This window comes from Salvelinus fontinalis, chromosome 12, assembly GCF_029448725.1.
Source record: "Salvelinus fontinalis isolate EN_2023a chromosome 12, ASM2944872v1, whole genome shotgun sequence".
NCBI classification, from domain to species: Eukaryota; Metazoa; Chordata; class Actinopteri; order Salmoniformes; family Salmonidae; genus Salvelinus; species Salvelinus fontinalis.
In genome coordinates this window covers 16,533,657-16,560,618 of record NC_074676.1, presented here as the reverse complement: position 1 = coordinate 16,560,618, position 26,962 = coordinate 16,533,657, and the positions used below count along the sequence as shown (strand labels likewise).

At 43.3% G+C, this 26,962-nt stretch overlaps 1 protein-coding gene, 1 long non-coding RNA gene and 3 other non-coding genes across 10 annotated transcripts; 3 read left to right on the top strand and 2 right to left on the bottom strand.

The window, feature by feature from the left end:
• Positions 1–4,433: 4,433 nt before the first annotated feature.
• On the bottom strand, positions 4,434–4,506 carry trnar-ucg (transfer RNA arginine (anticodon UCG)). Its single transcript has one exon. It is a non-coding gene; the product is annotated as a tRNA-Arg (tRNA).
• A 320-nt stretch (positions 4,507–4,826) lies between these two features.
• On the top strand, positions 4,827–17,961 carry LOC129866882 (DNA polymerase subunit gamma-1-like). Of its 3 annotated transcripts, XM_055939899.1 has the most exons (21): positions 4,835–5,909; positions 6,221–6,416; positions 6,743–6,916; positions 7,138–7,284; positions 8,264–8,343; positions 8,584–8,766; positions 9,114–9,256; positions 9,647–9,770; positions 10,088–10,324; positions 10,534–10,651; positions 11,455–11,529; positions 11,711–11,827; positions 12,046–12,206; positions 12,417–12,588; positions 12,686–12,821; positions 13,111–13,357; positions 14,048–14,170; positions 14,415–14,583; positions 14,708–14,916; positions 15,142–15,302; positions 15,648–17,961. In XM_055939899.1, exons 1-21 carry the CDS (start codon positions 5,329–5,331, stop codon positions 15,710–15,712), a joined length of 3,618 nt encoding a protein of 1,205 aa, XP_055795874.1. In that variant the 5' UTR covers positions 4,835–5,328; the 3' UTR covers positions 15,713–17,961. The 3 variants fall into 3 exon arrangements, with proteins under 3 accessions (XP_055795876.1, XP_055795875.1, XP_055795874.1); XM_055939900.1 differs by lacking the exon at positions 7,138–7,284 and having other exon boundaries at positions 4,834–5,909; XM_055939901.1 differs by lacking the exons at positions 14,048–14,170; positions 14,415–14,583; positions 14,708–14,916; positions 15,142–15,302; positions 15,648–17,961 and adding an exon at positions 13,709–14,041 and having other exon boundaries at positions 4,827–5,909; positions 13,111–13,418.
• On the top strand, positions 8,032–8,104 carry trnaa-ugc (transfer RNA alanine (anticodon UGC)). The gene has a single exon. It is a non-coding gene; the product is annotated as a tRNA-Ala (tRNA).
• On the bottom strand, positions 15,384–19,838 carry LOC129866883 (uncharacterized). Of its 4 annotated transcripts, none has more exons than XR_008761540.1 (3): positions 18,525–19,817; positions 17,313–17,372; positions 15,384–17,042 (listed from the first exon to the last, which is right to left on the bottom strand). It is a non-coding gene; the product is annotated as an uncharacterized LOC129866883 (long non-coding RNA). The 4 variants fall into 4 exon arrangements; XR_008761541.1 differs by lacking the exon at positions 18,525–19,817 and adding an exon at positions 18,273–18,518; XR_008761538.1 differs by having other exon boundaries at positions 15,384–17,372; positions 18,525–19,838.
• On the top strand, positions 19,717–19,789 carry trnar-acg (transfer RNA arginine (anticodon ACG)). Its single transcript has one exon. It is a non-coding gene; the product is annotated as a tRNA-Arg (tRNA).
• Positions 19,839–26,962: the final 7,124 nt, after the last annotated feature.

Genomic DNA, 26,962 nt, shown 5'->3' with positions numbered 1-26,962 from the left:
CTACACAAACCCCAAACGTATGCTTAAACTGAAATAAGAACAATCTATCTAATACTGTATTGTCACAGGAATACAGAATACAATAAATAATTGTTCTCATTTATTATCCCAGAATAAACTACCAGTTGACAAGTTTTTAACAGGTTTGAACAGAATAAACCTTAAGTGACCTAAATTGAAAGACTCACTGAAAACAAGCACTTAATATAACCTATAACAAAGCACATAGGGCAGGGGTCAAGTTCTTGCTGGTGACCATACCTTCCATCCTACTCCCTCTGCACCACAGTGGCAACATTTTTACGCATAGTTTTTTATTGGACATTTCACAAAGATTATGAGCAAATATGATGTAGGCCTATCTAAAGAAAATAAATGTCTAATTTGAGCAAAGAAAGCCCAGTTGTGTTAATTACAATGGTTTTTAGCTCACAGGGGGCGCTGTTTTGAAGCAGCCCAACCTAAATCTTGGCACTCACCCACCATTGTAAAAAAATGTTGGACGCTATAGAAATGTATTATAGTGAACATTTGTTTTTGCCACGTTTATTCTATTACATACACCTTAATGCATACGTGTACATTATATTATGTGCGCTAAACATAGAAAAAATGTTGAATACGTGTAATTTTGTCCTTTAAACATTTAATTGGAATACTGTAGAATTATCTTCATTCCCATGGAGGTATGCTTCTTCTGGAGAATGCCAATATGGCCGACCGGTGGCTTCAAAGCATCTCACTGGACAATACACAGAATCAGCAATCCAGGGTTTATATACATCGTTGGTTAACTAGTTCTGAGATTTTGGGCTACGGTTCAAACTCATAAAAGACACACCCTCGTCCACTTACCCTCCTTTTAACCACTCTCACTAACTTCTCAAACCCCAAATCCCAGCCTTTGGTCTGTTTCACAAGCATTCCCTGAAGTCTCGCGATGTTGCGTCTCTGGGTTTAAAAATTTGGTTAGCAGTCCAAACACCCAAAAGACACACAGAATTTGAGATGCATTTTTCTATTCAGGAAAAAGTAAGAGAGGAACACATCCTTAATTCACATAAAATACCAGATATCTGATGTATGATTGTATCGGTGATAATCACATTGACCACGTTTTAATGTGCACAGTATTCCGGATAGTGGCTCATATCCCGCTTCAGGTCTTATTTTGGATAAGATGTGTACATGCACATTTGATATCCCGCTCAAAGCCAAAACCTCATTTGGACGCCTTTCCTTCCAGTTCTCTGCTGCCTGCGACTGGAACGAATTGCAAAATCTCTGAAGTTGGAGACTTTTATCTCCCTCAACAACTTTAAAAATCTGCTATCCGAGCAGCTAACCGATCGCTGCAGCTGTACATAGTCCATCTGTAAACTACCCACCCAATTTACCTACTTCACCCCCATACTGCTTTTATTTATTTACTTTTCTGCTCTTTTGCACACCAGTATCTCTTCTTGCACATGATCATCTGATGATTTATCACTCCAGTGTTAATCTGCTAAATTGTAATTATTCGATTTATTGCCTACCTCATGCCGTTTGCACACATTGTATATAGATTCTCTTTTTCCTACCATGTTATTGACTTGTTTATTGTTTACTCCATGTGTAACTCTGTGTTGTTGTCTGTTCACACTGCTATGCTTTATCTTGGCCAGGTCGCAGTTGCAAATGAGAACTTGAAAGCTGCCGCTGTCATCCCCCTCTTCAAAGGGGGAGACACCCTGGACCCAAACTGTTACAGACCTATATCCATCCTGCCCTGCCTAGCTAAGGTCTTCGAAAGCCAAGTCAACAAACAGATCACTGACCATCTCGAATCCCACCGTACCTTCTCCGCTGTGCAATCCGGTTTCCGAGCCGGTCACGGGTGCACCTCAGCCACGCTCAAGGTACTAAACGATATCATAACCGCCATCGATAAAAGACATTACTGTGCAGCCGTCTTCATCGACCTGGCCAAGGCTTTCGACTCTGTCAATCACCATATTCTCATCGGCAGACTCAATAGCCTCGGTTTTTCTAATGACTGCCTTGCCTGGTTCACCAACTACTTTGCAGACAGAGTTCAGTGTGTCAAATCGGAGGGCATGTTGTCCGGTCCTCTGGCAGTCTCTATGGGGGTACCACAGGGTTCAATTCTCGGGCCGACTCTTTTCTCTGTATACATCAATGATGTTGCTCTTGCTGCGGGCGATTCCCTGATCCACCTCTACGCAGACGACACCATTCTGTATACTTCCGGCCCTTCCCTGGACACTGTGCTATCTAACCTCCAAACGAGCTTCAATGCCATACAACACTCCTTCCGTGGCCTCCAACTGCTCTTAAACGCTAGTAAAACCAAATGCATGCTTTTCAACCGTTCGCTGCCTGCACCCGCACGCCCGACTAGCATCACCACCCTGGACGGTTCCGACCTAGAATATGTGGACATCTATAAGTACCTAGGTGTCTGGCTAGACTGCAAACTCTCCTTCCAGAGTCATATCAAACATCTCCAATCCAAAATCAAATCTAGAGTCGGCTTTCTATTCCGGAACAAAGCCTCCTTCACTCACGCCGCCAAACTTACCCTAGTAAAACTGACTATCCTACTGATCCTCGACTTCGGCGATGTCATCTACAAAATAGCTTCCAATACTCTACTCAGCAAACTGGATGCAGTTTATCACAGTGCCATCCGTTTTGTTACTAAAGCACCTTATACGACCCACCACTGCGACCTGTATGCCCTAGTCGGCTGGCCCTCGCTACATGTTCGTCGTCAGAACCACTGGCTCCAGGTCATCTACAAGGCTATGCTAGGTAAAGTGCCGCCTTATCTCAGTTCACTGGTCACGATGGCTACACCCACCCGTAGCACGCGCTCCAGCAGGTGTATCTCACTGATCATCCCTAAAGCCAAAACCTAATTTGGACGCCTTTCCTTCCAGTTCTCTGCTGCCTGCGACTGGAATGAATTGCAAAAATCTCTGAAGTTGGAGACTTTTATCTCCCTCAACAACTTTAAAAATCTGCTATCCGAGCAGCTAACCGATCGCTGCAGCTGTACATAGTCCATCTGTAAACTACCCACCCAATTTACCTACCTCACCCCCATACTGCTTTTATTTATTTACTTTTCTGCTCTTTTGCACACCAGTATCTCTTCTTGCACATGATCATCTGATGATTTATCACTCCAGTGTTAATCTGCTAAATTGTAATTATTCGATTTATTGCCTACCTCATGCCTTTTGCACACATTGTATATAGATTCTCCTTTTTCTACCATGTTATTGACTTGTCTATTGTTTACTCCATGTGTAACTCTGTGTTGTTGTCTGTTCACACTGCTATGCTTTATCTTGGCCAGGTCGCAGTTGCAAATGAGAACTTGTTCTCAACTAGCCTACCTGGTTTAATAAAGGTGAAATAAAAAAATAAAAAAATAAATAGCCTACCTGGTTAAATAAAGGTGAAAAAAATATAAAAATAAATAAATAAATGAGTATCCCTGTATCCATTAATAAACATAATATTACTCATTTAAATTAATATGAGTTAAATAGATTAGTCATTGAAATATGGACACTGGCTGTAGGTCTATTATCTCTCATGTAGCTTAATAGCCTATAACATGAACTTCTGCAGAATTATGCATTTTTTTACAGTGAAATTATACAACAAATGTTAATTTTGTCTCGGGAACAGGAGTGGAGAAATATGATTCATTTCTTTCACCATCACTTGAGAAAATGCGAATGCTACGAGTGTAATGTGTTATCTTTGACACTATTATGCAAGTAGACTAACATTATTTGGTTTAAATATACTTAACTATTAAAATTAAATCAAATTGCTAAAATGTACTTAATTATCAAAAGTAAAATTATAAACCATTTAAAATTCATAATAATAAGCAAACCAAACGGAACACCTTTCAAATATATATATTTTTTAATTTACGGATAGCCAGGGGCACACTCCAACACTCAGATATAATTTACAAATGAAGCATTTCTGTTCAGTGAGTCCGCCAAATCAGAGGCAGTAGAGATGACCAGGAATGCTCTCTTGATAAGTGTGTGAATTGAACCTTTTTCCTTTCAAAATGTAACGAGTACTTTTGGGTGTCAGGGAAAATATAAATAGCAAAGTAAACTACAGATACCGCCCAAAACGACTTAAGTAGTACTTCAAAGTATTTTTCCTTAAGTACTTTACACCACTGCTTATAATCGGGAGTTTTTTTCGGGTTATTGTGAACGGGATATGATGTTCATATGCGACAACTTAAAAACAGAATAGTTGAGTATACCGAATAAAAACGGGATATTGGCGTGCATATAAATGTGGTCACTGATTGACCAAGCAAGGATGGAATCTTTACGCCATTGTCCCTTCATCCGTCATCGTTCCTGTTAAAGTATAAAAAACTTCGACCCCGGCAGGACTCGAACCTGCAATCTTCTGATTCGAAGTCAGACGCCTTATCCATTAGGCCACGAGGCCTACAACAAACAAGTGAAAATAGGATATTATACTAAATAAACATTTTAACCAGTGACCGATTTAACTAAAATAATATTCTCATCAAACACTGGCCAGATACTTTGTAAAAGGTTCACTTTATCTTGCAATTCCGTACGGGAGGTCATCCCTACCACTGGATGTCACTAGATAGCTGGTCTGCTACATTGTTTCAACCTCCATGCCGGGGAAATCAGTTTGTCACTAGTTACCACAGCCACAAAGTCAAAGTTGTCTGTATCGCAAATGTTTTTTTGTCTTGATTTAAGGTTATGGTTATGGTCAGGCATAAGGTTAACAACGTGGTTTGGATTAAGGTTAGCTTTAAAATCAGATTTGAATAAGATACATCGTAGAAATGGGCGGGGTTTAACCTTAAGTATGACTTTGTGACTGTGGTAACTAGGTACGACCGGGAAACACATTGTTTATGTCACATTGACGCTAGCGGTGAATTGCAAAGCGGTAGTACTCACAGCGAGGTCGGTAAATAATCACTATTTTATTCTGTTGTCAACACAGCCTTCTGACCATTCTCTGCATTGTCGCTTGAAGATATCAGCAGGTTTCTCAAATAGGCCTACGTAGCAATCATGGTTTTGGTGTGAGGAATTGAGTGCCAGCGGATCGTGTTGATGATCTAAATAGCTATTACATTTTATTTGTATGAATAATTTTATGGCTTTGATCGGATGATTGCATGGCCACAAAGTTGCATCCTGGCTCTCTCTCCATTCAGTTTTTCATCCTGTTCCTGACCAAGTCCAAGGGGAGGAACAAGTGACTGTAAGGACTAGTTAGAAAATGCTACATCTTCTGCATCTTCGTCCTTTCCGGAGGCCTCTCTCTTCTGTCCTACGGAGGAGACTATGTTGTACACCCTACTCCACCCAGCAGCCCCACTCCCTCCAGGGCTCCCTCCCCCCAGAGACCCGCCTGAACCCCCTCAATATCCAGATGCTGTCCCAAAACCTCCATGAGCAGATCTTCCGCGGCGCAGAGCAGGAGTACGAGGACGAGAAGGTGGAGCGGAGCATCAGGCACCTACAGAGTCACCAGCTGTGGGGAAAAGAAGCCTCCCTGCTGCCTGGTGTGGAGCTCCAACTGCCCCACATGTACGGGGAGGACATAAACGACCACTTCCGCTTGCTGGCCCAAAAGCAGAGCCTTCCCTACCTGGAGGCTGCCAGTAAGCTCCAGCAGGCCCCGCTGCCCCCCATGCCCCGGGACTGGGTGTGGGAGGTGGGCTGGATGCGCTACGGGCCGGGTGGGGAGGCCAGACGGGTTGACTTCCCAGACGAGGCAGGCCTGGTGTTTGACGTGGAGGTGTGCATGGCGGAGGGACACTGTCCCACACTGGCTGTGGCTGTATCCCCTACTGCCTGGTGAGACTAATAGAGAGGACCAAGACCCTCTACTGTGGGAGGCAGGAGTTGTTACAATTAGCTGAAGGAACTGACAACTTTATTTCAGTACCAGACAGTTTCTCTTCTTAGTATTTGTACCTATTTATTTTTCATGTAAAATTATCTGTAAATAAACAAATATTGAAAGGCTTTTCTAGTGACAGGTTGATGGTGTATATTGTGTTGGAACTGGTCAGGAATGATTACAGTTATTTATCAAGGACTATTTATTTTAGGCCAGGTCAGTATTGCAGTTTCATTGAATATTCTGTATTTTTGTTTCCTGCCAGGTACTCGTGGTGCAGCAAGCGTATGATAGAGGAGAGATACTCCTGGTCCAGCCAGCTGACCCCTGCTGACCTCATCCCCATGGAAACCCCGACCAACTCCAGCCGCACTCCGGGGGGCCAGTGGAGGGAGAGACTGATTGTGGGCCACAACGTCAGCTTTGACCGGTCTTACATCAAGGAGCAGTACCTGCTGAAGGTCAGATTTCACAGGGTTACGGGGACACGTTTTGAGGCATAATTCATCACGATTTAGTGTGATTGACAGTCATTTATGCCAGATTCACACTATAGGACCGAATGGCACGTGCTGTGCTGGCTATGATATTTTATTATCCTCAGGCTACCCCAGAACAGCTCGGGGTTGTCCCAATAGTGTGACTCAGGCATTAGGGTCTTTGGAGTGGCTCATGTTTCTGTTATTATTATGGCTGTTTCCCAATTCACAAGGATGCTTGCATTGGAAGCAGGTAGGCAGCTGCCTTTGGATTGAGACACAGCCTCTGTATGTTCCTTTCCCCACAGGGTTCCAAGGCTCGTTTCCTGGACACCATGAGTCTCCATATGTCCATCTCTGGTCTGACTGGGTTCCAGCGCACGCTGTGGATGGCCAACAAGCACGGCAAGAGGCGTGGCCTCCTGGAGGTCAAAGAGCATATGAAGAAAGTGGGCCGACCTGGGCGGAAGGAAGGGCCCATGGTCAGTGCTCTCTGTCTTCTAGTCAATGATTATGGAACGACACAGAAAACTGTTGATTTGTGATTGTTCTGTAGAAATGTTGTTGTTGCCTTTCCGCAGGTCAACAATCTCGTTCCTCAGCCCTTCCTTTCCTGGATTGGCTTTGGATTTTTCCTTCAGGTATCCAAAGTTTTAAATGGAGTTCATTGGTTAATAAATTAGTTTTGTTGTTGTGTGTGTAGATCGGCTCATGGGACTGGGTGAATATCAGCAGCATCAACAACCTGGCTGATGTGCATGCTCTGTATGTGGGAGGGGAGCCACTGCAGAAGGAGGCCAGAGAGATCTTTGTGAAGGGCAGCATGGCTGACGTCAGGAACAATTTCCAGGTCAGAGGTCAATGGAGGTCCAACCTCTCATGTACAATAATGATTGGTTGTTTACAAACCTCATTGATTTGCTTTTCTTAAAAGGGGAAATCTGCAGTTTAAACAATATGAAGCCTCCCCGCCACCTTTTTATGGAAATGAGCTGGAGAAATATAACACCTTTCAAATTAATAGATGCCGCTATGGATGCAAGGACTGACCATCCATGAGATCAAAATTATAGTTTAAACTATTTTGTGAAGCTATACAGTGTTTGTTTACAATTACATTGTTTACAAACGGTGTAAAACAAGATTAGATTTTGGGTTGGACAGTTGAACTAACCTCACGAGGCATTCATGAGTTATATTCTTCAAGAATAAATGGCTCATTCATTTAAAAGTAAAAGAATTGATATATCAATTGTCACAACACAACTGATTGGCTCAAACGCATTAAGAAGGAAAGGAATTCCACAAATGAACTTTTAACAAGTCACACCTGTTAATTGAAATGTATTCCAGGTGACTACATCATGAAACTGTTTGAGAGAATGCCAAGAGTGTGCAAAGCTGTCATCGAGGCAAAGGGTGGCTACTTTGAAGAATCTAAATATATATTTTGATTTAACTTTTTTTGGTTACTACATGATTCCATGTGTTATGTCATAGTTTTGATGTCTTCACTATTATTCTACAATGTAGAAAATATATATTTTTTGATGAGTATGTGTCCAAACCTTTGACTGGTACTGTATATGCCCAACGGTCCCGTGTGGCTCAGTTGGTAGAGCATGGCGCTTGCAACGCCAGGGTTGTGGGTTCAATTCCCACGGGGGGAACCAGGGTTCAATACCCACGGGGGGACCAGGATGAATATGTATGAACTTTCCAATTTGTAAGTCGCTCTGGATAAGAGCGTCTGCTAAATGACTTAAATGTAAATGTTCACCCACTGTACTCGAGTCATAACGGAGTCATTTCTTTGCTGCCCCCTGCAGGAGCTGATGCAGTACTGCGCTCTGGACGTCCAGGCCACTCACCAGGTGTTCTGTGAGCAGCTGCCCCTCTTCATGGAGAGGTCAGACAACCACATTTGCTTAATTAATTTAAACTTAATTTAATAATAATAATGCCCAAGAGGCAAAGCCACAATATGTTTTACTTTTAGGGGCATCTCTAGCTTGATCCCAGATCTGTTTATTGGAGTTGGCAAGATAACACAGATCTAGGACCAAGCTAACTCATCTCCCTCGCCACCTGCCAATCATTGGACAGTAATCTCTCAACCAATCACTGTCCCTCCTTTGTCTGTACACAGGTGCCCTCATCCAGTAACATTTGCAGGGATGCTGGAGATGGGCGGGTGCTACCTACCTGTCAATCAGAACTGGGGGAGGTACCTGGAAGACTCTCAAGACACGTTTGAGGAGCTGCAAAGAGAGATGAAGAAGAGTCTGATGAGTCTTGCGGATGACGCTTGTCAACTGCTACAGGACGACAGGTGAGGGACCATAATGCATGCAGTATATGCAGTTATGAAGCAATGAGGTTTACATAATGACATTGTAAATACTCTATGGTGTGTGCATACGTACTGGATATGCATGTGTTTAAGACCATGGTCATATTGGGATTTTGTGTCTGAGAATTTCGGATGGAGCTAATGCCTTTTCAAACGATCCGTCTTTTTACTTATGCAACTTGTCCAAACTTGTTTGGGGGAAAAAAAGAGATGAGTGATACATTTGATGAAGAAAAGCTAACAATGATGTACATCATGCGATTTTTATGTGTTCATCTGTCTGATTGTGGCTGCGGCCTTAAGATAACGGACTGTTTCTTTGTAAGGTATAAAGAGGACGCCTGGCTTTGGGATGTGGAATGGGACGTCCAGGAGTTCAAGCAGAAGAAGGTGACCGTCAGCAAGAGAAAACACTCAAAGGCGGAGGCTGAGCCAGCACCCAGCACACCATTGAGAGACTGGGATCAGGGTAGGAGCTCATACTATATACCAGGGCCCATATTTAAAAAGGAGTGCTGATCTAGGATCAGGTCCCCTGTCCATACAATCTTATGATATATATGCAAAACTGACACAATATCAGCCCTCCTACTCTGACTCTTTGTACATATGTGCCTGGAACAGAGATAGACCAAGGGCCTTTCATAAAACTAGTTAAGGCTGGTTTATGGTTCCAGGACCGATACCAGTACTACAGGACTATTCTGTCTTGCTAAGTCGTTTTGTGTGCTTATATTGGATCCTATTGGGGTAAAGGTGTAGTCCAGTGTCTTGTGGAGCTGTAAAATGATTCACTCTGCTGCTGTGTTGACTTGGATTAAAACTAGCAGGTGACTTAGCAGTGTTGTTGTGCTGTCAGACCCAGGTCCCCCCACTGAGGAGGAGATAGCAGGACCATGCCCAAGTAGGGAGGCTCTAGAGAGGCTGAAGAAGATGGTCAGCAGGCTGCCCAAGAGGAGACAGCATCTGCCTGGACATCCTGGGTGAGCTGGGCTGTACTGGGCCCCCCCTGTGGAGCTCCATGTAGCTAACTGTTAACTAATATAACACACTAACTCCCTGGTACAGATAACTGTGGCTGTGAAATACATCAGGCAACACTCACTAATGTCTAATGTCAATTCTCATTTGAGCTTTCTCAATCTTTCCTTGATTCCTCGCATCCTCTCTCCTTGCCTCAAAATGCACTGGAGAAGAAGGTAGGAGGGGAAGGACCTTCTCCTAAACAGTGAAAAGGGAGGCGAGAAATCGAGGAAATCCCATTGAGAAACAGCCAGTCTATTCCTCCCTACCTTACCAGGTGGTATCGTAAGTTGTGTGCGAAGATGTCGGAGGAGGAGAGCTGGTCGCCGGGGTCCAGCCTGATCAGTCTGGCTATGCGGGTGACTCCCAAGCTGATGGGGCTGACGTGGGACGGCTTCCCCCTGCACTACACGGAGCAGCACGGCTGGGGCTACCTGGTGCCTGGCCGCAGGGACAACCTGATGGAGACCCAGAGGGAGGAGGAGGACGCCATGGGGCCTGTGTGTCCCCACAGGTAGGTCACAGCACAGCACAACACACAGCTCAGTCAGGGGAAACAGAGACCACAGACAAAGGAGGCACAGGGATGAGTCAAGTGAATTAATGAATCAGTCAACCCATTTAATTATTTTAAAAAAATGTACCACATCACTGGGTGTACTCTAAGTGCATCCACCAGAAGTAGTGTGTATAAATACCTCTGTGTGTTGTTGTGACTCACAGGGCCATAGAAAGTGTGTACAGAGAGTACTGTGAGCAGAAAGGTAAAGAGCAGCCTAGGTGTCTGGACAACGGCCTCTCTGATGACCTCATGCTAACCGACAGCACACTCTGGCAGACGGTAAGACCTTGACACACACACAAGATGGGTCTGTCTTCATGACACCTGAATTAGCGTTAAAGCTAAAATCCTCAGTTGCTACATCCATTTTGTACTTAATTATATTTACCCATTGATTCATAAAGAATATAACGAGTGGCGCAGCGGTCTAAGGCACTGCATCTCAGTGCTAGAGGCATTACTACAGACCCTGGTTCGATCCCGGGCTGTATCACAACCGGCCGTGATCGGGAGTCCCATAGGGGCGGTGCAAACCTAATTACAAATCTACATGGTTGTTTGCTCTTCAGGCTTCCTTCCATGTGTGTAAAACTGTGTGTTCTTATATGTACCCGGTGCCCAGTGCCGTCCGGGTTAGGCCGTCATTGTAAAATAAGAATTTGTTCTTAACTGACTTGCCTAGTTAAATAAAGGTTCAATTTAAAAAATGAAATGCGCCATGAGCTTAGTTCAACTGTCATACCCCATCAGAACCCAAAATATACACTTGCTTTACATGTAAACAAACACTGTATAGCCTCAAAACATGATAAAACTGTAAAGTCCTTGAACCCATAGCTCTGTGTATGAATTTGAGAGTGGTTACATTTCAGGCCCATCCTTCAGCTTTTTACCAAAACATAGGGGGGGGGTTCAACTGCTGATTATAGTTTTAATAGCTGGAATATATAAATGACATGATAACTGTGTAATAAATAATTACTCAGAGAATGATCTTCCCATATCAACTATGAATTCTGTGCAAATATGCTCTCCTGTCAGAAAGTATAACAGGTGGGTGTCTTTCCTGTGTTAACCTGTAGGTGGAAGAGTTGGGTCGCTTGGAAAGTGTGTCAGAGGAGGAGAACGGTGGCAGGGTGACTAGGAAGAGGAATAAGGTGAACTGTCCTATCCATAGAGATGGAACGAGGGCACACCTCTCTTTGACATTGATTGATTCTTGTGGCAAGTGCGCCCTCTATACATCTCTATGGTTCTCTCCTACACATTTCACCTATTGCCTTAATGATCTTTACGATTTGAATGCGTTGGGTGACATGTTCTATGTTATGTAACCAGGAAATGCAGGATATTAATTCTCTACCAGGTGAGAGTCACTGTCCCTATCACCATGGAAACGGACCTTACAACGATGTCAACTTTCCGGGCTGCTGGTTTTTCAAACTCCCACACAAGGTACATCAACTGATCTATGTGATGCTGACCTAATTTGTGTTGTGCCGAAACAAAATGCCAATCCTCTCATAGGGGCGAATCCTAACTCAAATTGTTCACTTAGTCTTGCATGGGTATATTGTCTGTATCAAGTATTTAATAGAATGATCCTAGAATCTGTGCAGTATCTGTGCACCTGAACACACCCATAAATGCTTAAGAGACTGTTTTGACTACAGGATGGAAATGACAACAACGTGGGCAGCCCCTTCTCCAAGGACTTCCTGTCCAAGATGGAAGACGGCACCCTGAGGGCGGGGCGGGGGGCCACCAACGCCACCCGGGCTCTGGAGATAAACAAGATGATCTCTTTCTGGAGGAATGCCCAGAAACGCATCAGGTAGGCACCCAGGCTCCACTTCATGTAGACAGTTACATGTAAGAATGACTTAATAAATAGGAATGAAATTCATTTCTGGAAAATAATCATTGAAGACGTACTGTAGTTACATTGCTAATCATCATGGCCAGACACAGTGAGAAATAAGACATTACAATTCCTAGAGGGTTAAAGTACAGTTGTGTTATCATGTCTGATGTGTCCTGGCAGCTCTCAGAAGGTGGTGTGGCTGAGGAAAGGGGAGCTCCCTCGCAGTGTCAGCAGGCATGAAGAGTATGATGAGGAGGGGCAGTACGGTGCCATCTTGCCACAGGTCATCACCGCGGGAACCGTCACCCGCAGGGCTGTGGAGCCAACGTGGCTGACTGCCAGCAACGCTCGGGTAAGAGAATAGAAAGAGAACTATGGCGGGAGTGTATTGGGCAACACAGCTTTTTTAAGGGAGCCACTGATATAGAGGTTGTGTGTGGTCTGTGCAGCGGGATCGAGTGGGCAGTGAGCTGAAGGCCATGGTACAGGTGCCCCCTGGGTACCACCTGGTGGGGGCGGACGTGGACTCCCAGGAGCTCTGGATCGCTGCCGTTCTGGGAGAGGCCCACTTCGGTGGCATGCATGGTGAGACTTCACCCCTAGCTCTGATACTCCGATTTGATGCTTATTGATTTTGCTATGTGAATGGTCAGAAATGTGAGTTTCCGACAATGTCCATTAAAGACGGAAATCTAATGAGCTCATTCCCAGTCAGAATATTTCAGTGTCTGTATGCATTTTGTCACGGAATTCATATTTTTTTACAACCTATAGCATGTTTTTAAACAGGGCCCCATATCTATGAACTTGAGGAATCCATTCAGTCATTAATGTGGCCTGTTATCTGTTACTATGTATCTGTTACTGTGTCCAGGCTGCACAGCGTTCGGCTGGATGACCCTGCAGGGCAAGAAGAGCCAGGGCACTGACTTGCACAGCCGCACGGCTGACACGGTGGGCATCAGCCGCGAACATGCCAAGGTCTTCAACTACGGACGCATCTACGGCGCTGGGCAGCCTTTCGCCGAGCGCCTGCTCATGCAGTTCAACCACCGCCTCAGCCAGCCAGAGGCCGCCAGCAAGGCCCGGCAGATGTATGCCCTCACCAAGGGCCTACGCAGGTACAGGAAGGATAGTGATGTATTGGATTTAAGTAGTGATGACACCCTATTCGCTATATAGGCGGCAGGGTAGCCTAGTGGTTAGAGCATTGGGCTAGTAACCGAAAGGTTGCAAGTTCAAATCCCCGAGCTGAAAAGGTACAAATCTGTCGTTCTGCCCCTGAACAAGGCAGTTAACCCACTGTTCCTAGGCTGTCATTGAATAAAAAATAAAAAAAAATAAAAAAAAAATAAGAGTTTGTTCTTAACTGACTTGCCTAGTTAAATAAAAAAAAAGGTTAAATGTAAGTCGCTCTGGATAAGAGCGTCTGCTAAATGACTTAAATGTAAATGTAATGTAAATGTATATAGACAACAGAATATGCCATTTCAGATGCAGATCTAGTGATCAAAGCGCTTCAGATTGTGAAGAGGGAGGACTCCCCTCATCTACTATCAATGTGTAGCACCTCACCGAGGAGTACAGTATGGCTAACATGATGGGAGTTTGGAGCTGTACTGTGAAAATCATGAACTCGCCTATCCTTGCTCTTTTGGAGGTTTAAGCTTGGATCTAAGCACTTTAAATGCATCTATATTATTTGCACAGAGCAGTAGATAGTAATTCTAAGCACAACAAGGGACTCCTTGGATGTTTGGAGGATTAAATTACAGAAAGGATGAGCCACACTGAGCTGTGTTTGATGCTAGGTACCGTCTGTCTGAGGAGGGTGAGTGGCTGCTGAAGGAGCTGGATATGGAGGTGGAGAGGGACGAAGACGGGAGCGTCTCCCCGCAGGATCTCCGCCGTATCACAAGACTGGCCTCCCAGAGGTGAGGCAGCAGTGTGGGTGTGTGTGCTCCTAAGCCCATTGGAAGGCTATGTAGAGCCATTGTTTACACCTATCAGGTTCCTTCAGTTCTGCAAATAGTGGTTAGAGATACTTTTGAACCTGGCACTAATGTCAGCCTTGTATGAACTGAAGTTCTTCACTACCCCTGACCCCCAGATACTGCTGTAGATCTGGCTAGGGACACACTTACTTTCTACCTCATTCTCTCCTGATTGGCCGTGCAGTTCTCGGAGGAGGAAGTGGGAGGTGGCGGGCCAGCGTCTGTGGGCTGGTGGTACGGAGTCAGAGATGTTCAACAAGCTGGAGAGCATCGCCCTCTCAGCCCAGCCAGCCACCCCCGTCCTGGGCTGCAGGATTAGCAGAGCCCTGGAGCCTCAGGCCGTCAAGGACGAGGTCAGGAGAAACCAGGAGAAACACACAATCATAACACACACACGGATAAGAACACACTCACTCTCAATCATAAGAACAGAATCAAACACACATTAAATTAAGAGATTTAACGTGTGTGTGTCAGTTCATCACCAGCAGGGTGAACTGGGTGGTGCAGAGCTCGGCGGTGGACTACCTCCACCTGATGCTGGTGGCCATGCGCTGGCTGATGGAGGAGCACGACATCGACGGACGTTTCTGCGTTAGCATCCACGACGAGGTACGCTACCTGGTCCGCAGCGAAGACCGCTACCGGGCAGCACTGGCCCTGCAGATCACCAACCTGCTCACAAGGTCAGTAGTACTGCCCTGACTCATACACTCCTGCTGATGACTTGCCACATCACCCCTTGCAAAATACTTTCTGACCCTTTCAGGATAATATACAAAAATTCATGAAAATTGAAAGTATTATGCAATTGTTATTCATAGCCTGTGAGTTACTTGTTTTACATAAACATCTTATTGAACAGACTTGAGACATTGTGTTTCTTCATACTTTACCGTTGTGCTCTACAGGTGTATGTTTACCCATGCACTGGGCATGCAAGACCTGCCCCAGTCAGTGGCCTTCTTCAGTGCCGTGGACATTGACCGCTGTCTGAGGAAGGAGGTGACCATGGACTGTGTGACTCCCTCCAACCCCACAGGGCTGGAGCGCAAATATGGCCTCCCACAGGGTGAGTATATCATCACTGTACATCATTCTTTAAACTGCTGCTCTTAAAACCTGTGCTTGATACATACAGCCCCAGAATGTCTTCGGATTGTAGTGTGCATGTGTTGCAACCTTATTTATTGACCTTTTTATAAAATAATTTGAGAAATATTATAATTTAGATTTTTTTTTTTTTAAATACAGTTACATTTTCACAGTAAAGTAATAAGCAGCCATTTTTGCATGCTCTCAGTATGCGAAGTGAAAGCTTTAAACAAATGATCAGATAATACAAAATATCTTCAACCTCTTGTATCTTTCTCTGTACAGCATGTACCTAGAATAACCACACATTGAATCTCCACAGGTGAGGCTCTGGACATATACCAAATCATAGACATCACCAAAGGCTCTCTGGGGAAAGGGAGATAACAGGGTGAACAGACCAGTCCTCTATTGTGTAGCTCGTGCAGACAGAGACATCATGGGATAAAGGTCCTCCAGGGCTGCCCCAACCCAGGCACTGAGTCAAACCAATGACGTCAATGGGAACTGCAGGGTCATGCTCATAAGGCACCAAACAGAAGAAAACAGTCAGCAGCGGAGTTGTACTATCTAAAGTTGTCCAACATTTTTTTTAAAGGGATAATTTTTTTGGGGCTGCAATTATTTTGCTACAGTTAGCCCAAATGAACACAACCCATCTCAGTGGATCATCCGAATGAATGGGGGCAGCTCCAGACTGGTTGAGAGAGGAGTCTATTGAGCAGTTTAGAGGGGGAAAAATATATTGTTTTCCATCACTGCTTCCTCTTGGGCTCCTGGCTCTGCTCTGGCTCCTGAGAGGCTGTGGTCTAAAGAAGGAAAAGATCCAAAGCAGCACTTATCCTCCTCAACACACAATTGGATATGTGGTGTCAGACACTGATACTTTAGCTGAGACCATTGGGTCTGGGAAAAATAGGAGAACCAAAAGAAAAATGTATCCATGGTGTTATAACTTATAAATGTGATGTGTGCTACTGAACAGGACGATGTGAGGAATGCGGGAGTATGGGCAGGACTAATAAAGCATAAGTAAATTTGGTGTGACAGGTCATGATGGAGCTGAGTGAATAGGAGACTAAACCAATGTTTTGGATAACTGTCATGTGTGTGTCAGTGTTATGGTTGATGCTCACCTGCTGACTTGTCCTGCAGTGCTGCCTCTAGTGGCTGTGTTGATGCGGAAATCTCTCAGCTTCATGTACGGAATAAGATTCACCTACGCAACACACAGGCACCCGTTTTATCTTGTAGTTACAATAATGCAGTGCATGTTTAGTTTGGGAGATGTTCTGTTACTGAAATGTCCCACAAGGCTCTATCTTCTATTGTGTGTCCTCATTTTCAGATCCTGCTTTATGTTTGGTTACAAGTAGACACTTCCATTCAATTTGAGACAATCTCCCATCCTAAAGCACCCCCATACATAACTTTGATTTCTTGGAGAGGGTGATTAGGTATTTCTCAAACTGCTCTATACTGTAGATCAGGTTGGGGATGGCCTTGGTCTCGCACAGGAGTTTTGCCTTGAGAATGGGAGAACAGTACACATGGTTTTAGTTAGACCAAGGCTCAAAATATCAGTTGAAGTGGGTGGGCATTTCTTTGTAACTGTAAATAAAATGTGTGTAACAGAAACTCCGTACAGACGCTGTAGTATTGGCCACCCCCCTCCTTTATCTTCTTATCATCTGCACCTCCTCCAGCCTGCTCAACACTGCAGGAAAACACATGTCAAAGGTCACAACAACATGAAAGGATCTCTTAACTAGAGGACAGTGTCAACAAGAAATGTTGTATTAGCTAGAGGCACTATGGCCAGCTCTACTAAGCATTTGCACCAGGTGAAAGTTTATCCCTTGCTGAAAAAACAGTGCAAACACTTAGTTAATCTGCCCATAGAGTCATAGGTCGAGGGTTTAGGAACAAACAATGTCACCTGTTGGCAGACAATGGCTGCTTAGATTACATCAACATGAGGCTATACCTGCACATAGGTGATGTAGGAGTAGCACTGTGGAGTCAGTTGAGAGCCTGACATCTTGACCTGGAAGCACATGGATGTTCGGGATGTTAGTGGGGGATGCGCATACACAAACTCACTCACACACCTGGCCTCGTAGGTGTTACAGGGTTGGTTATGTGTAGGACAGTGTCCATTGAGAGAAATGCTGCAGACTCACTAGCTTCTCCAGGCGCCCTGCTGGCCTGAGCACAGGTGAATATTTTTGACATGGGTGGTACAGATGATGTATGTGGGTGTAGTTAAGTGAGTCGTTCAATTAAATTAGTACCCAATGTGATTTTTTTGAGAATTTGGCAGTATGTCCAACCGGCCTCACAACTGCAGACCACATGTAACCACACCAGCCCAGGACTTTCACATACGGCTTCTTCATCTGCGGTATTGTCTGAGACCAGCCACCCAGGCAGCTGATGAAACTGAGGAGTATTTCTGTCTGTAATAAAGCCCCTTTGTGGGGAAAAACTCATTCTGATTGCCTGGGCCTATGCCCTCCCAGTCCTACCCATGGCTGCAATCTTGCCCAGTCATGTGAAATCCATAGATTAAGGCCTAATGAATTTATTTCAATTGACTGATTTCCTTAAATAAAACTCAGTAAAACCGTTGAAAATGTTGTGCTTATTTTTGTTCAGTATACAAAGCCATACCATACAAGGCAGGGAATGGCAGAAGTGTTGTGCCTGCCTATCTGTGTAGTGTCACTTAACACTGCCAGCTTCGATCTCACCCAGCTGGGCAGGTGTAGTGGTGGCCATACACAGGCATACTCAGTATGTCCACCTAATTATCTACAGATATACTCACTAATTACCATTGAGAATGGTTGAACGATCTATCTTAATTCCTTTAATCTCTGCCATTATTATAGGTGGAGGGAAGAGAATGACCACATATAGACAATTGTTGATAATTCATACTCACCTGATGGCAGAGAGAGGGTGATGGTCAAAACGTGGTATGTCAAGCCGTGTCAGCTGGGGCTGGATAGTTGTTGTACAGTGTACAGGCACGCACACACTTGTTTGGTATGATAACTAGCTTAGCCTTTAGGTCGATGCTTGGTGGCTTTTAATATGAGTTATGTCTTTTCTCTCAGTAAAGCCACCAAGTATTGAAGGCAGCTAGCTAATGTTATCTAACGTTACTTGCTGGTGGCCCTTATTTATAACTCACCTGGCGAAAGGTAGCTAGCTGGAGCGATGGTCAGGTAACGTCATATAGACAGCTTGTACTTGGAAAACAGCTAGCACACGTATCCTCTACGCCCACACCGTCTATGTTCATTAATTAAATTTTGTTTACGACTAAGAAAAATGAATTCATGCGGTGAAATTATTATCCGTCTTAATGTTTAAGTTCGGATATTGATTGAACCAACCGTATACTGGTCTTTATTTTATTATATAAGGCTGCTGCTAAGGTTCGAGTCACTTGCTACTAAAGTAATATTGCTGCTACTGGTGACAGAGAGAGGTGAGGGTCAAAACGTTGTCACGCCGGTTTAGCTGGATCGTCTTGAACGATCCATGTACAGTAACTTACACACATTTGTTTGGTATGATAGCTAGCTAGCTTTAGCTCAATGCTTTTTTGTTGTTGTTTTGAGTCACCATCGCAATTCCCACCAGCAAACCTTTTCCTGTGGTCATTGTTTGCATGCCAGTGATTGGCTCTCTGTGTATGTTTGGAACGCCGACCACGTGCTACATGTCCGTTTCTTTTCTCATGAAAAGCAACCGACGACTTACTAAGAGAGCTAAACTTAGCAACCCGAATTTCCAACGAGTAGCTACGTTAGTTATATTAGTGAAATATGCATATTCCCATGTTGTGTTAGCTGGATAATTTATCTGACCGTGGCAAGGAAGGTAACGTTAGCAGAAGATATATGAAAATGTTTTCTCGCTTGCTAGCTACGAAGTTCGGTCAAAACCGTCATAGGAAGAGGTGATACAGGAAACCGTTCAACACCTGCCCACCTGTTGCACTAACGTTAGCTGGCTAGCTAGCTACCTAGCCATCGGGAGTCAATTCAATTTAAATTCAAGGGGCTTTGTTAGCATGGGAAACATATGTTAACATTGCCGAAGCAGTCTCCATCTCATCAAAGTTTTGCGAGCTCGAAAGGCGACCTTCTCCAGAAATAAACGATTGTTCATTTGAGGTGTATAAGGTAGTTGTTGTTAATTTGGTAGATATTACTGCATTGCCGGAACTAGAAGCACAAGCATTTCGCTACACTCGCATTATCAAACAACTCTGTATGTGACCAATAAAATGTGATATGAAGAATGTATGTATATAGAATGTAGATGAAGAATAGAATGTCCCTTTTAAGTAGGCGACAGTTTTACCGGAGTGCAGCGGGCCAGTGGCGCAATGGATAACGCGTCTGACTACGGATCAGAAGATTCTAGGTTCGACTCCTGGCTGGCTCGAATTTTTCCATCCATCTAGGTTAATTTAATTTAGACAAGTTACATCATGCAACACGTGCGTGTATATATATATCGAATCCTTCCATCCATGTCGGTTAATTTAATTTGGACACAAGTTATATACGCACGTATTGCATGATATACATTGAGAAGTCCCGTGTGTAATGCTGCATTCGTAATTAAGTGGACATTTACGACCATTGCTTCAGAGGACTCTAAATCAGGGATCATCAACTAGATTCAGCCATGGGCCGGTTTTTAACTTGAGCGGATGGTCAGCGGCCGGAACATAATTACAAATAATTTGTAGACTGAAAATTGACCACAAGTAGCTCAAACAGATATAACATTTGACTAAAACATAATAATTTCAAACCTTGCTTACGTTTGTATACGATCACATACAGTGCATTCGGAAAGTATTCAGACCTCTTCCCTTTTTCCACATTTTGTTAAGTTACAGCCTTATTCTAAAACGTATTAAAACTGTTTTTATTTCTCATCAAATCTACACACAATACCCCATAAAGACAAAGCGAAAACAGGTTTTTAGAAATGTTTGCAAATGTATTAAAAATAGAAAACGGAAATACCTTATTTACATAAGTATTCAGACCCTTTGCTATGAGACTAGAAATTGAGCTCAGATGCATCCTGCAGGGCCGGCCCTCCCATTAGGCAAGTGGCGGCACTTGAATTTGGGGCGGCATTTTGACAATTGACTGCCGCCCTCCGGCGCCCCTGATCGGCTACTACATCGCCCGCGGCACCCCAGCGTTGATGCAGTTCACGCCCCCACCCCGTTCCCACTTCTCTCGAAATTCACTCCCACTATCCTTGGTAGCCATGGTGATGTGTGTGTTTTATATGGGATTATCCAATTGTGAAACATTCATAAAAATGAATCTGCCAGTTAAATTATTGTGTTTTTCTTTTATGTTTGTGTGTGAGGAAGACGGTAGCCTAACCTAGCCTTTTAACGTTAGCTAGCTACTACTAGTGAATATAATTTTAGCTAAAAGTAATCTTTAGAGATTTAAAACAATTTGCTACCATGTCTAAGAAAAAAAACTATCAGGAAGTGAATATATTTTTTTAAACTACGACAAAAGAGGCACAATCTCAAAACCAAAGAAATTCGCTGGTGAAATTTCTCAGCGTGCAGCAATTTCCATCAGCCGGTGTGGGGAATTACAAGCCTACGAGGACAGGCCATTCATTCGCCGAGAACGACGAGCCCCCGTTCGCTGATTCTCATGTGTGTGAAATACTTATTTTCCACCATAATTTGCAAATAAATTCATAAAAAATCCTACAATGTGATTTTCTGGATTTTCTTTCTCATTTTGTCTGTCATAGTTGAAGTGTACCTATGATGAAAATTACAGGCCTCTCTCATCTTTTTAAGTGGGAGAACTTGCACAATTGGCTGACTAAATACTTTTTTGCCCCACTGTATAATTAGAGCATATTTCTTCATCTTGGTAAGTGGTAAGCCTACCTGTTTGATAGACACAATTATCCTATCCATAGATTTCGGTATAGCCAAATACAGCACTGTCACATGCACTGATTAAATACCTCCGTGTTTGGGAAGGGCTTGGTGTGTTTGATTAAAACCAGGGCTCGAATTGAGTGAGGGTACAACATACTCTTTGTCAAAGAAAAAGGCAAAAAGGATATAAATGTTTGCTTTATATTTTGAAATAAATACATAAAACGTATACAGATTATATCAATGCTTAACTCGGCGATGCCTTATGGTAGAAACAAGCTCTAAAATGCCTGCGAAAGACGTGACTCAGATGCATATGGTGATATATTGATTCCTCTCTGACAATCTGAAGCTACTGCAGCCTGTAAACTGCAGCCTATAATATTCAAGGATATAAAAAAAATGTACTTTGCTATTCTGTCCCTATTAATTGAGCTTTTCTCTTTCTTTAAAGAGAATATGTTTGTTTAAACCCAGGCAGCTTTTAGGGAAGCACTTCTGTTGTTAGGTTATACAACGGAAGAGTAGCTAATAGTTGATGCTTACAGTTTTCAACGTCAGTAGAGCCTCTGTCTGGGTGGAAAGGTAACTTTTGAAAGTGCCATGCTTAGATTCATAAGGATGTCTAAGATGTAATTATTTTTGTATTGCCTAGGGTGGCAGAACGTCCAGGACATTGGTGCTTTTATCAATGTAATCCGATTGATAATATTAGGCTATGTTATTGACATTGAACTGATTATATAGCCTACTAACCAATGTGTTACAATGTGTGTTTAATTTGTAGCATAGGCCTATTAATTGGGCTGCTATTATGTTCTATTCCTCCAACCTTTAGCTGAGAAAAAAAATGGCCCAAGGCCAAACCTATTGGGGCGGGGGCTCCATCATTCTTAAATGGAAGAAGTTTGGAACCACCAAGACTCTTCCTAGAGCTGGCCACCTGGCAAAACCGAGCAATCGGGGGAGAAGGGCCTTGGTCAGGGAGGTGAGCAAGAACCCTTTGGCCACTTTGACAGAGCTCCACAGTTCCTCTGTGGAGATGGGAGAACCTTCCAGAAGGACCATCAGCTCTGCAGCACTCCACCAATCATGCCTTTATGGTAGAATGACCAGACGGAACCATGACAAACAAGATTCTCTGGTCTGATGAAACCAAGATTGAACTCTTTGGCCTGAATGCCAAGCGTCACGTTTGGAGGAATCCTGGCACCATCCCTACAGTGAAGCATGGTGATGGCAGCATTTTTTTCAGCGACAAGGACTGAGCGACTAGTCAGGATCGAGGGATAGGTGAACGGAGCAAAGTACAGAGATGGGGTATTGTGTGTAGATTGATGAGGATTATTATTTTTTGAAATACATTTTAGAATAAGGCTGTAACATAACAAAATGTGGAAAATTCAAGGGGTCTGAATACTTTCTGAAAGCACTGGTTATCTTTCTTGTTGTGCGTGGGAATTCTTTAGGGTGGGGGTAATAAAATCACCCATGGGCCGCCAGTTGGGAAACTCTGTTCTAGATGGATAAAACCTGTTTTGACATGGACATCGCATTTCTTCTTCTTTGGTGTCCATGGGCATTGCCATTGAGGGCTTCACCATTTTAAAGTAATCAACTGGGTGGGACTTCCTATGGGTGAAGGAAGGATCACATGATTCCAGCCGGGTAATCAGAAGGGATCAGCCAAATAATTATACTCGCGAGCAAACATTCCATAACTGTAGATGGCTGTCATTTGCCATCCTTGGCTTTATACCTGTTCAAACAACACACTCTAGATGGCAGTATGCTCCCATTCAGTTTCTTTGCCAACTCATAGAAGTAGTAGAAGGGCAAAAAATGTACTACTTCAAAATGGAGATGCCTTAATGGCGCTGCCTGTGCACTCACAGATGCCATAAAGGGACATATATAAAAAATATATATATCTCATTCTCTAGGTTTACCACATGACGGGGAAATATCTATTTGAACAGCCCTCCAACTGGTAATTACTAGTGGGAAACGTGTCTTTCATCCCTGAGCTCCAAGTGGGAGGTGGGAATTTACCAGTTGTGAAGTCATAAATACCAGTTGGAGGCATTCACGTGCTATGAACTTGTTGAGAAACGCCTAATCGTATAATGGACAACAAGCTGTGTAAACCATCAACTAAAAGTACAGCTATCAGGCCTGTAAACCAATTATAGTGTTCAAAAACCATATGAATAGACTACTTTAAAAAAAAAAATAGTTTTGTAATTGCATTTAATTGCCGAAAATGCTCTTATCAAGGTAATTTCGTTAGTAGATGAAGTCAGAGGTCACCATGTAGGAGAAGTCGGAGCTCAAGAATGGTAAACACCTTTCCCACTAGTCAGGCCTGGTCCTGGAAGTTCTTCCGCCCTACGCAAGACAAAAAACTGCTGCCCCTTCCTATCCCTGCTAATGCTAAACTATGTACAGCATGGGTTGGCAATAGTTTTGGCCTTGGGCCAATTTTCAACACATCTGGTTAGTAGGCTATATAATCAGTTCAATATCAATAACATAGCCTAATATTTTCAATCTGATTACATTGATAAAATCACCAATGTCTCTATTAAATTAGTTTTTTATATTTCTGTGTGTGTTGATTGAGGAAAAACAGCTTGCAATCAAATGAAAATGTCTGGCTGAAACAGTCTCAAAAGACAGATAGATAATGAAAATAGAAGTTTCAGGGAAGAATGTACAGAGAAGTTGACATTCTTACCATATTTCTCCAATGTCCAACTAGAGTGTCTTGTTTGCAACACTGTTTGCAAATAATTACATCTTAGACATCCTCATGAATCTAAGCATGGCACTTTCGAAAGTTACCTTTCCACACAGACAGACACTTTTTCCCCTCTTCCTTTTTCCCCTTCTTTTAAAAAAAACCTTTATTTTACTAGGCAAGTCAGTTACGAACAAATTATTCTTATTTACAATGACAACCTACCAAAAGGCAAAAGGCCTCCTGCAGGGATGGGGGCTGGGATTAAAAATAAAAATATTGGACAAAACACACATCGCTACAAGAGAGACAACATAACACTACATAAAGAGAGACAACACAACCTAAGACAACAACACAGCATGGCAGCAACAGTACATGACAACAACATGATAGCACCACAACATGACAGCAGCACAACATGATGCCTCACAAAACATGGTACAAACATTATTAGGCACAGACAACAGCACAAAGGCAAGAAGGTAGAGACAATAATACATCACACAAAGCAGCCACAACTGTCAGAAAGAGTGTCCATGATTTAGTGTTTGAAATTAAGAGATGTGTTGTTTGAGTGCAGCTCGTTCCAGTCGCTACCTGAGGCGAATTGAAAAGAGGAGCGACCCAGGGATGTGTGTGCTTTGGGGAACTTTAACAGAATATGAATGGCAGAACTGGTGTTGTATGTGGAGGATGAGGGCTGCAGTAGGTATCTCAGATAGGGTGAGTGAAGTCAAAGATGGTTTTATAAATAAGCATCAAACAGTGTGTCTTGTGACAGGTATACAGAGATGACCAGTTTACAGAGGAGTATAGAGTGCAGTGATGTGTCTTATAAGGAGCATTGGTAGCAAATCTGATGTTTAAATGGTAAAGAACATCTAGCCGCTCGAGAGCACCCTTACCTGCCAATCTATAAATGACGTCTCCGTAATCTAGCATGGGTAGGATGGTCATCTGAATCAGGGTTAGTTTGGCAGTTGGGGTGAAAGAGGAGCAATTACGATAGAGGAAACCAAGTCTAGATTTAACCTTAGCCTGCAGATTTGATATGTACTGAGAGAAGGGCAGTGTACCGTCTAGCTATACTCCCAAGTACTTGTATGAGGTGAGTACCTCAAGCTTGAAACCCTCAGAGGTAGTAAACACACTGGTGGGGAGAGGGGAATTCTTTTTACCAAACCACATGACCTTTGTTTTGGAGGTGTTCAGAACAAGGTTAAGGGTAGAGAAAGCTTGTTGGACACTAAAAAAGCTTTGTTGTAGAGCGTTTGATACACAATCCGGGGAGTGGCCAGCTGAGTATAAGACTGTATCATCTGCATATAAATGGATGAGAGCGCTTCCTACTGCCTGAACTATGTTGTTGATGTAAATTGAGAAGAGCGTGGGGCCTAGGATCGAGCCTGTCACGCCCTGACCTGAGATATCTCTGTTTTCTTTATATTTTGGTTAGGTCAGGGTGTGACTAGGGTGGGTACGTTAGTTTTTGTCTAGGGTTTTTTGTATGTCTAGGTTTTTTTTTAGGTCTAGGTGATTTGTATGTCTATGGTGGCATGATATGGTTCCCAATCAGAGGCAGCTGTTTATCGTTGTCTCTGATTGGGGATCATATTTAGGTAGCCATTTTCCCTTTGGTGTTCGTGGGTTCTTGTCTATGTGTAGGTGCCTGTGTGTAGTTACTCGTTTTTTATAGCTTCACGGTTTGTTATTTTCGTTAGTTTGTTCAGTGTTCATTCTTATTACAATAAAGAATGTACGCATACCACGCTGAGCCTTGGTCCGATTCATACGACGATTGATACGATGATTCATTACAGCGCACTTGTTTGTGTACATGGATTTTATAATGTCGTATGTTTTTCTCTCAACACCACTTTCCATAAATTTGTATAGCAGGCCCTCGTGCCAAATTGAGTCAAAAGCTTTTTTGAAATCACCAAGCATGAGAAGACTTTGCCTTTGTTTTGGTTTGTTTGTCTGTCAATTAAGGTGTGCAGGGTGAATACGTTGTCTGTTGTACGGTAATTTGGTAAAAAGACAATTTGACATTTGCTCAGTACATTGTTTTCGCTGAGGAAATGTACGAGTCTGCTGTTAATGATAATGCAGAGGATTTTCCCAAGGGTGCTGACGCATATCCCACAATAGTTATTGGGGTCAAATTTGTTTCCACTTTTGTGGTTTGGGGTGATCAGTCCTTGGCTCCAAATATTGGGGAAGATGCCAGAGCTGAGGATGATGTTAAAGAGTTTGAGTATAGCCAATTTTGAATTTGTGGTCTGTATATTTTATCATTTCATTCTCTATAGATTACTTTAGCTGAAATGATTTCCACTGGTAACTAGCTAACGTTAACAGGCTAGGTTAGGCTACTGCCTTAATCACTAATCGTCTTCCTCACACACAAACATTAAAAAACAATACAATAGTTTAATTGGCAGATTCATTTTTATTAATGTTTCACTATTGGATAATCCCAAAAAAACACACACATATCACCATCGCTACCAAGGATAGCGGGAGTGAGCTTCAGAGAAGCAGGAATGGGAAGGGGGTGGGAACTGCATCAATGGCTATGAGCTGCCGGCAATGTAGTAGCCGATTAGGGGCGCTGGAGGACGGCAACCAATTGCCAAAATGACTCACAAAATTCAAGTGCGAATCTTTCCTAATGGGAGGACCAGCCCTGCCACTAGTAATTACCAGTTGGAGGGCTGTTCAAATTGAGTATAATTCATTGGCTAATCCCTCCTGATATCCCGAATGGTATGATGTGATCCTTCCTTCAGCGATAGGAGGCCCACCCAGTTGACTACTTTAAAATAGTGGATGCCCTCAATGGCAATGTCCATGCCAAAACAGGTTTTTATCCATCTAGAGCAAGGACTACGGTCACCAGGAAATGTCCCCCCATCGCAGGATCTTTCTGAGC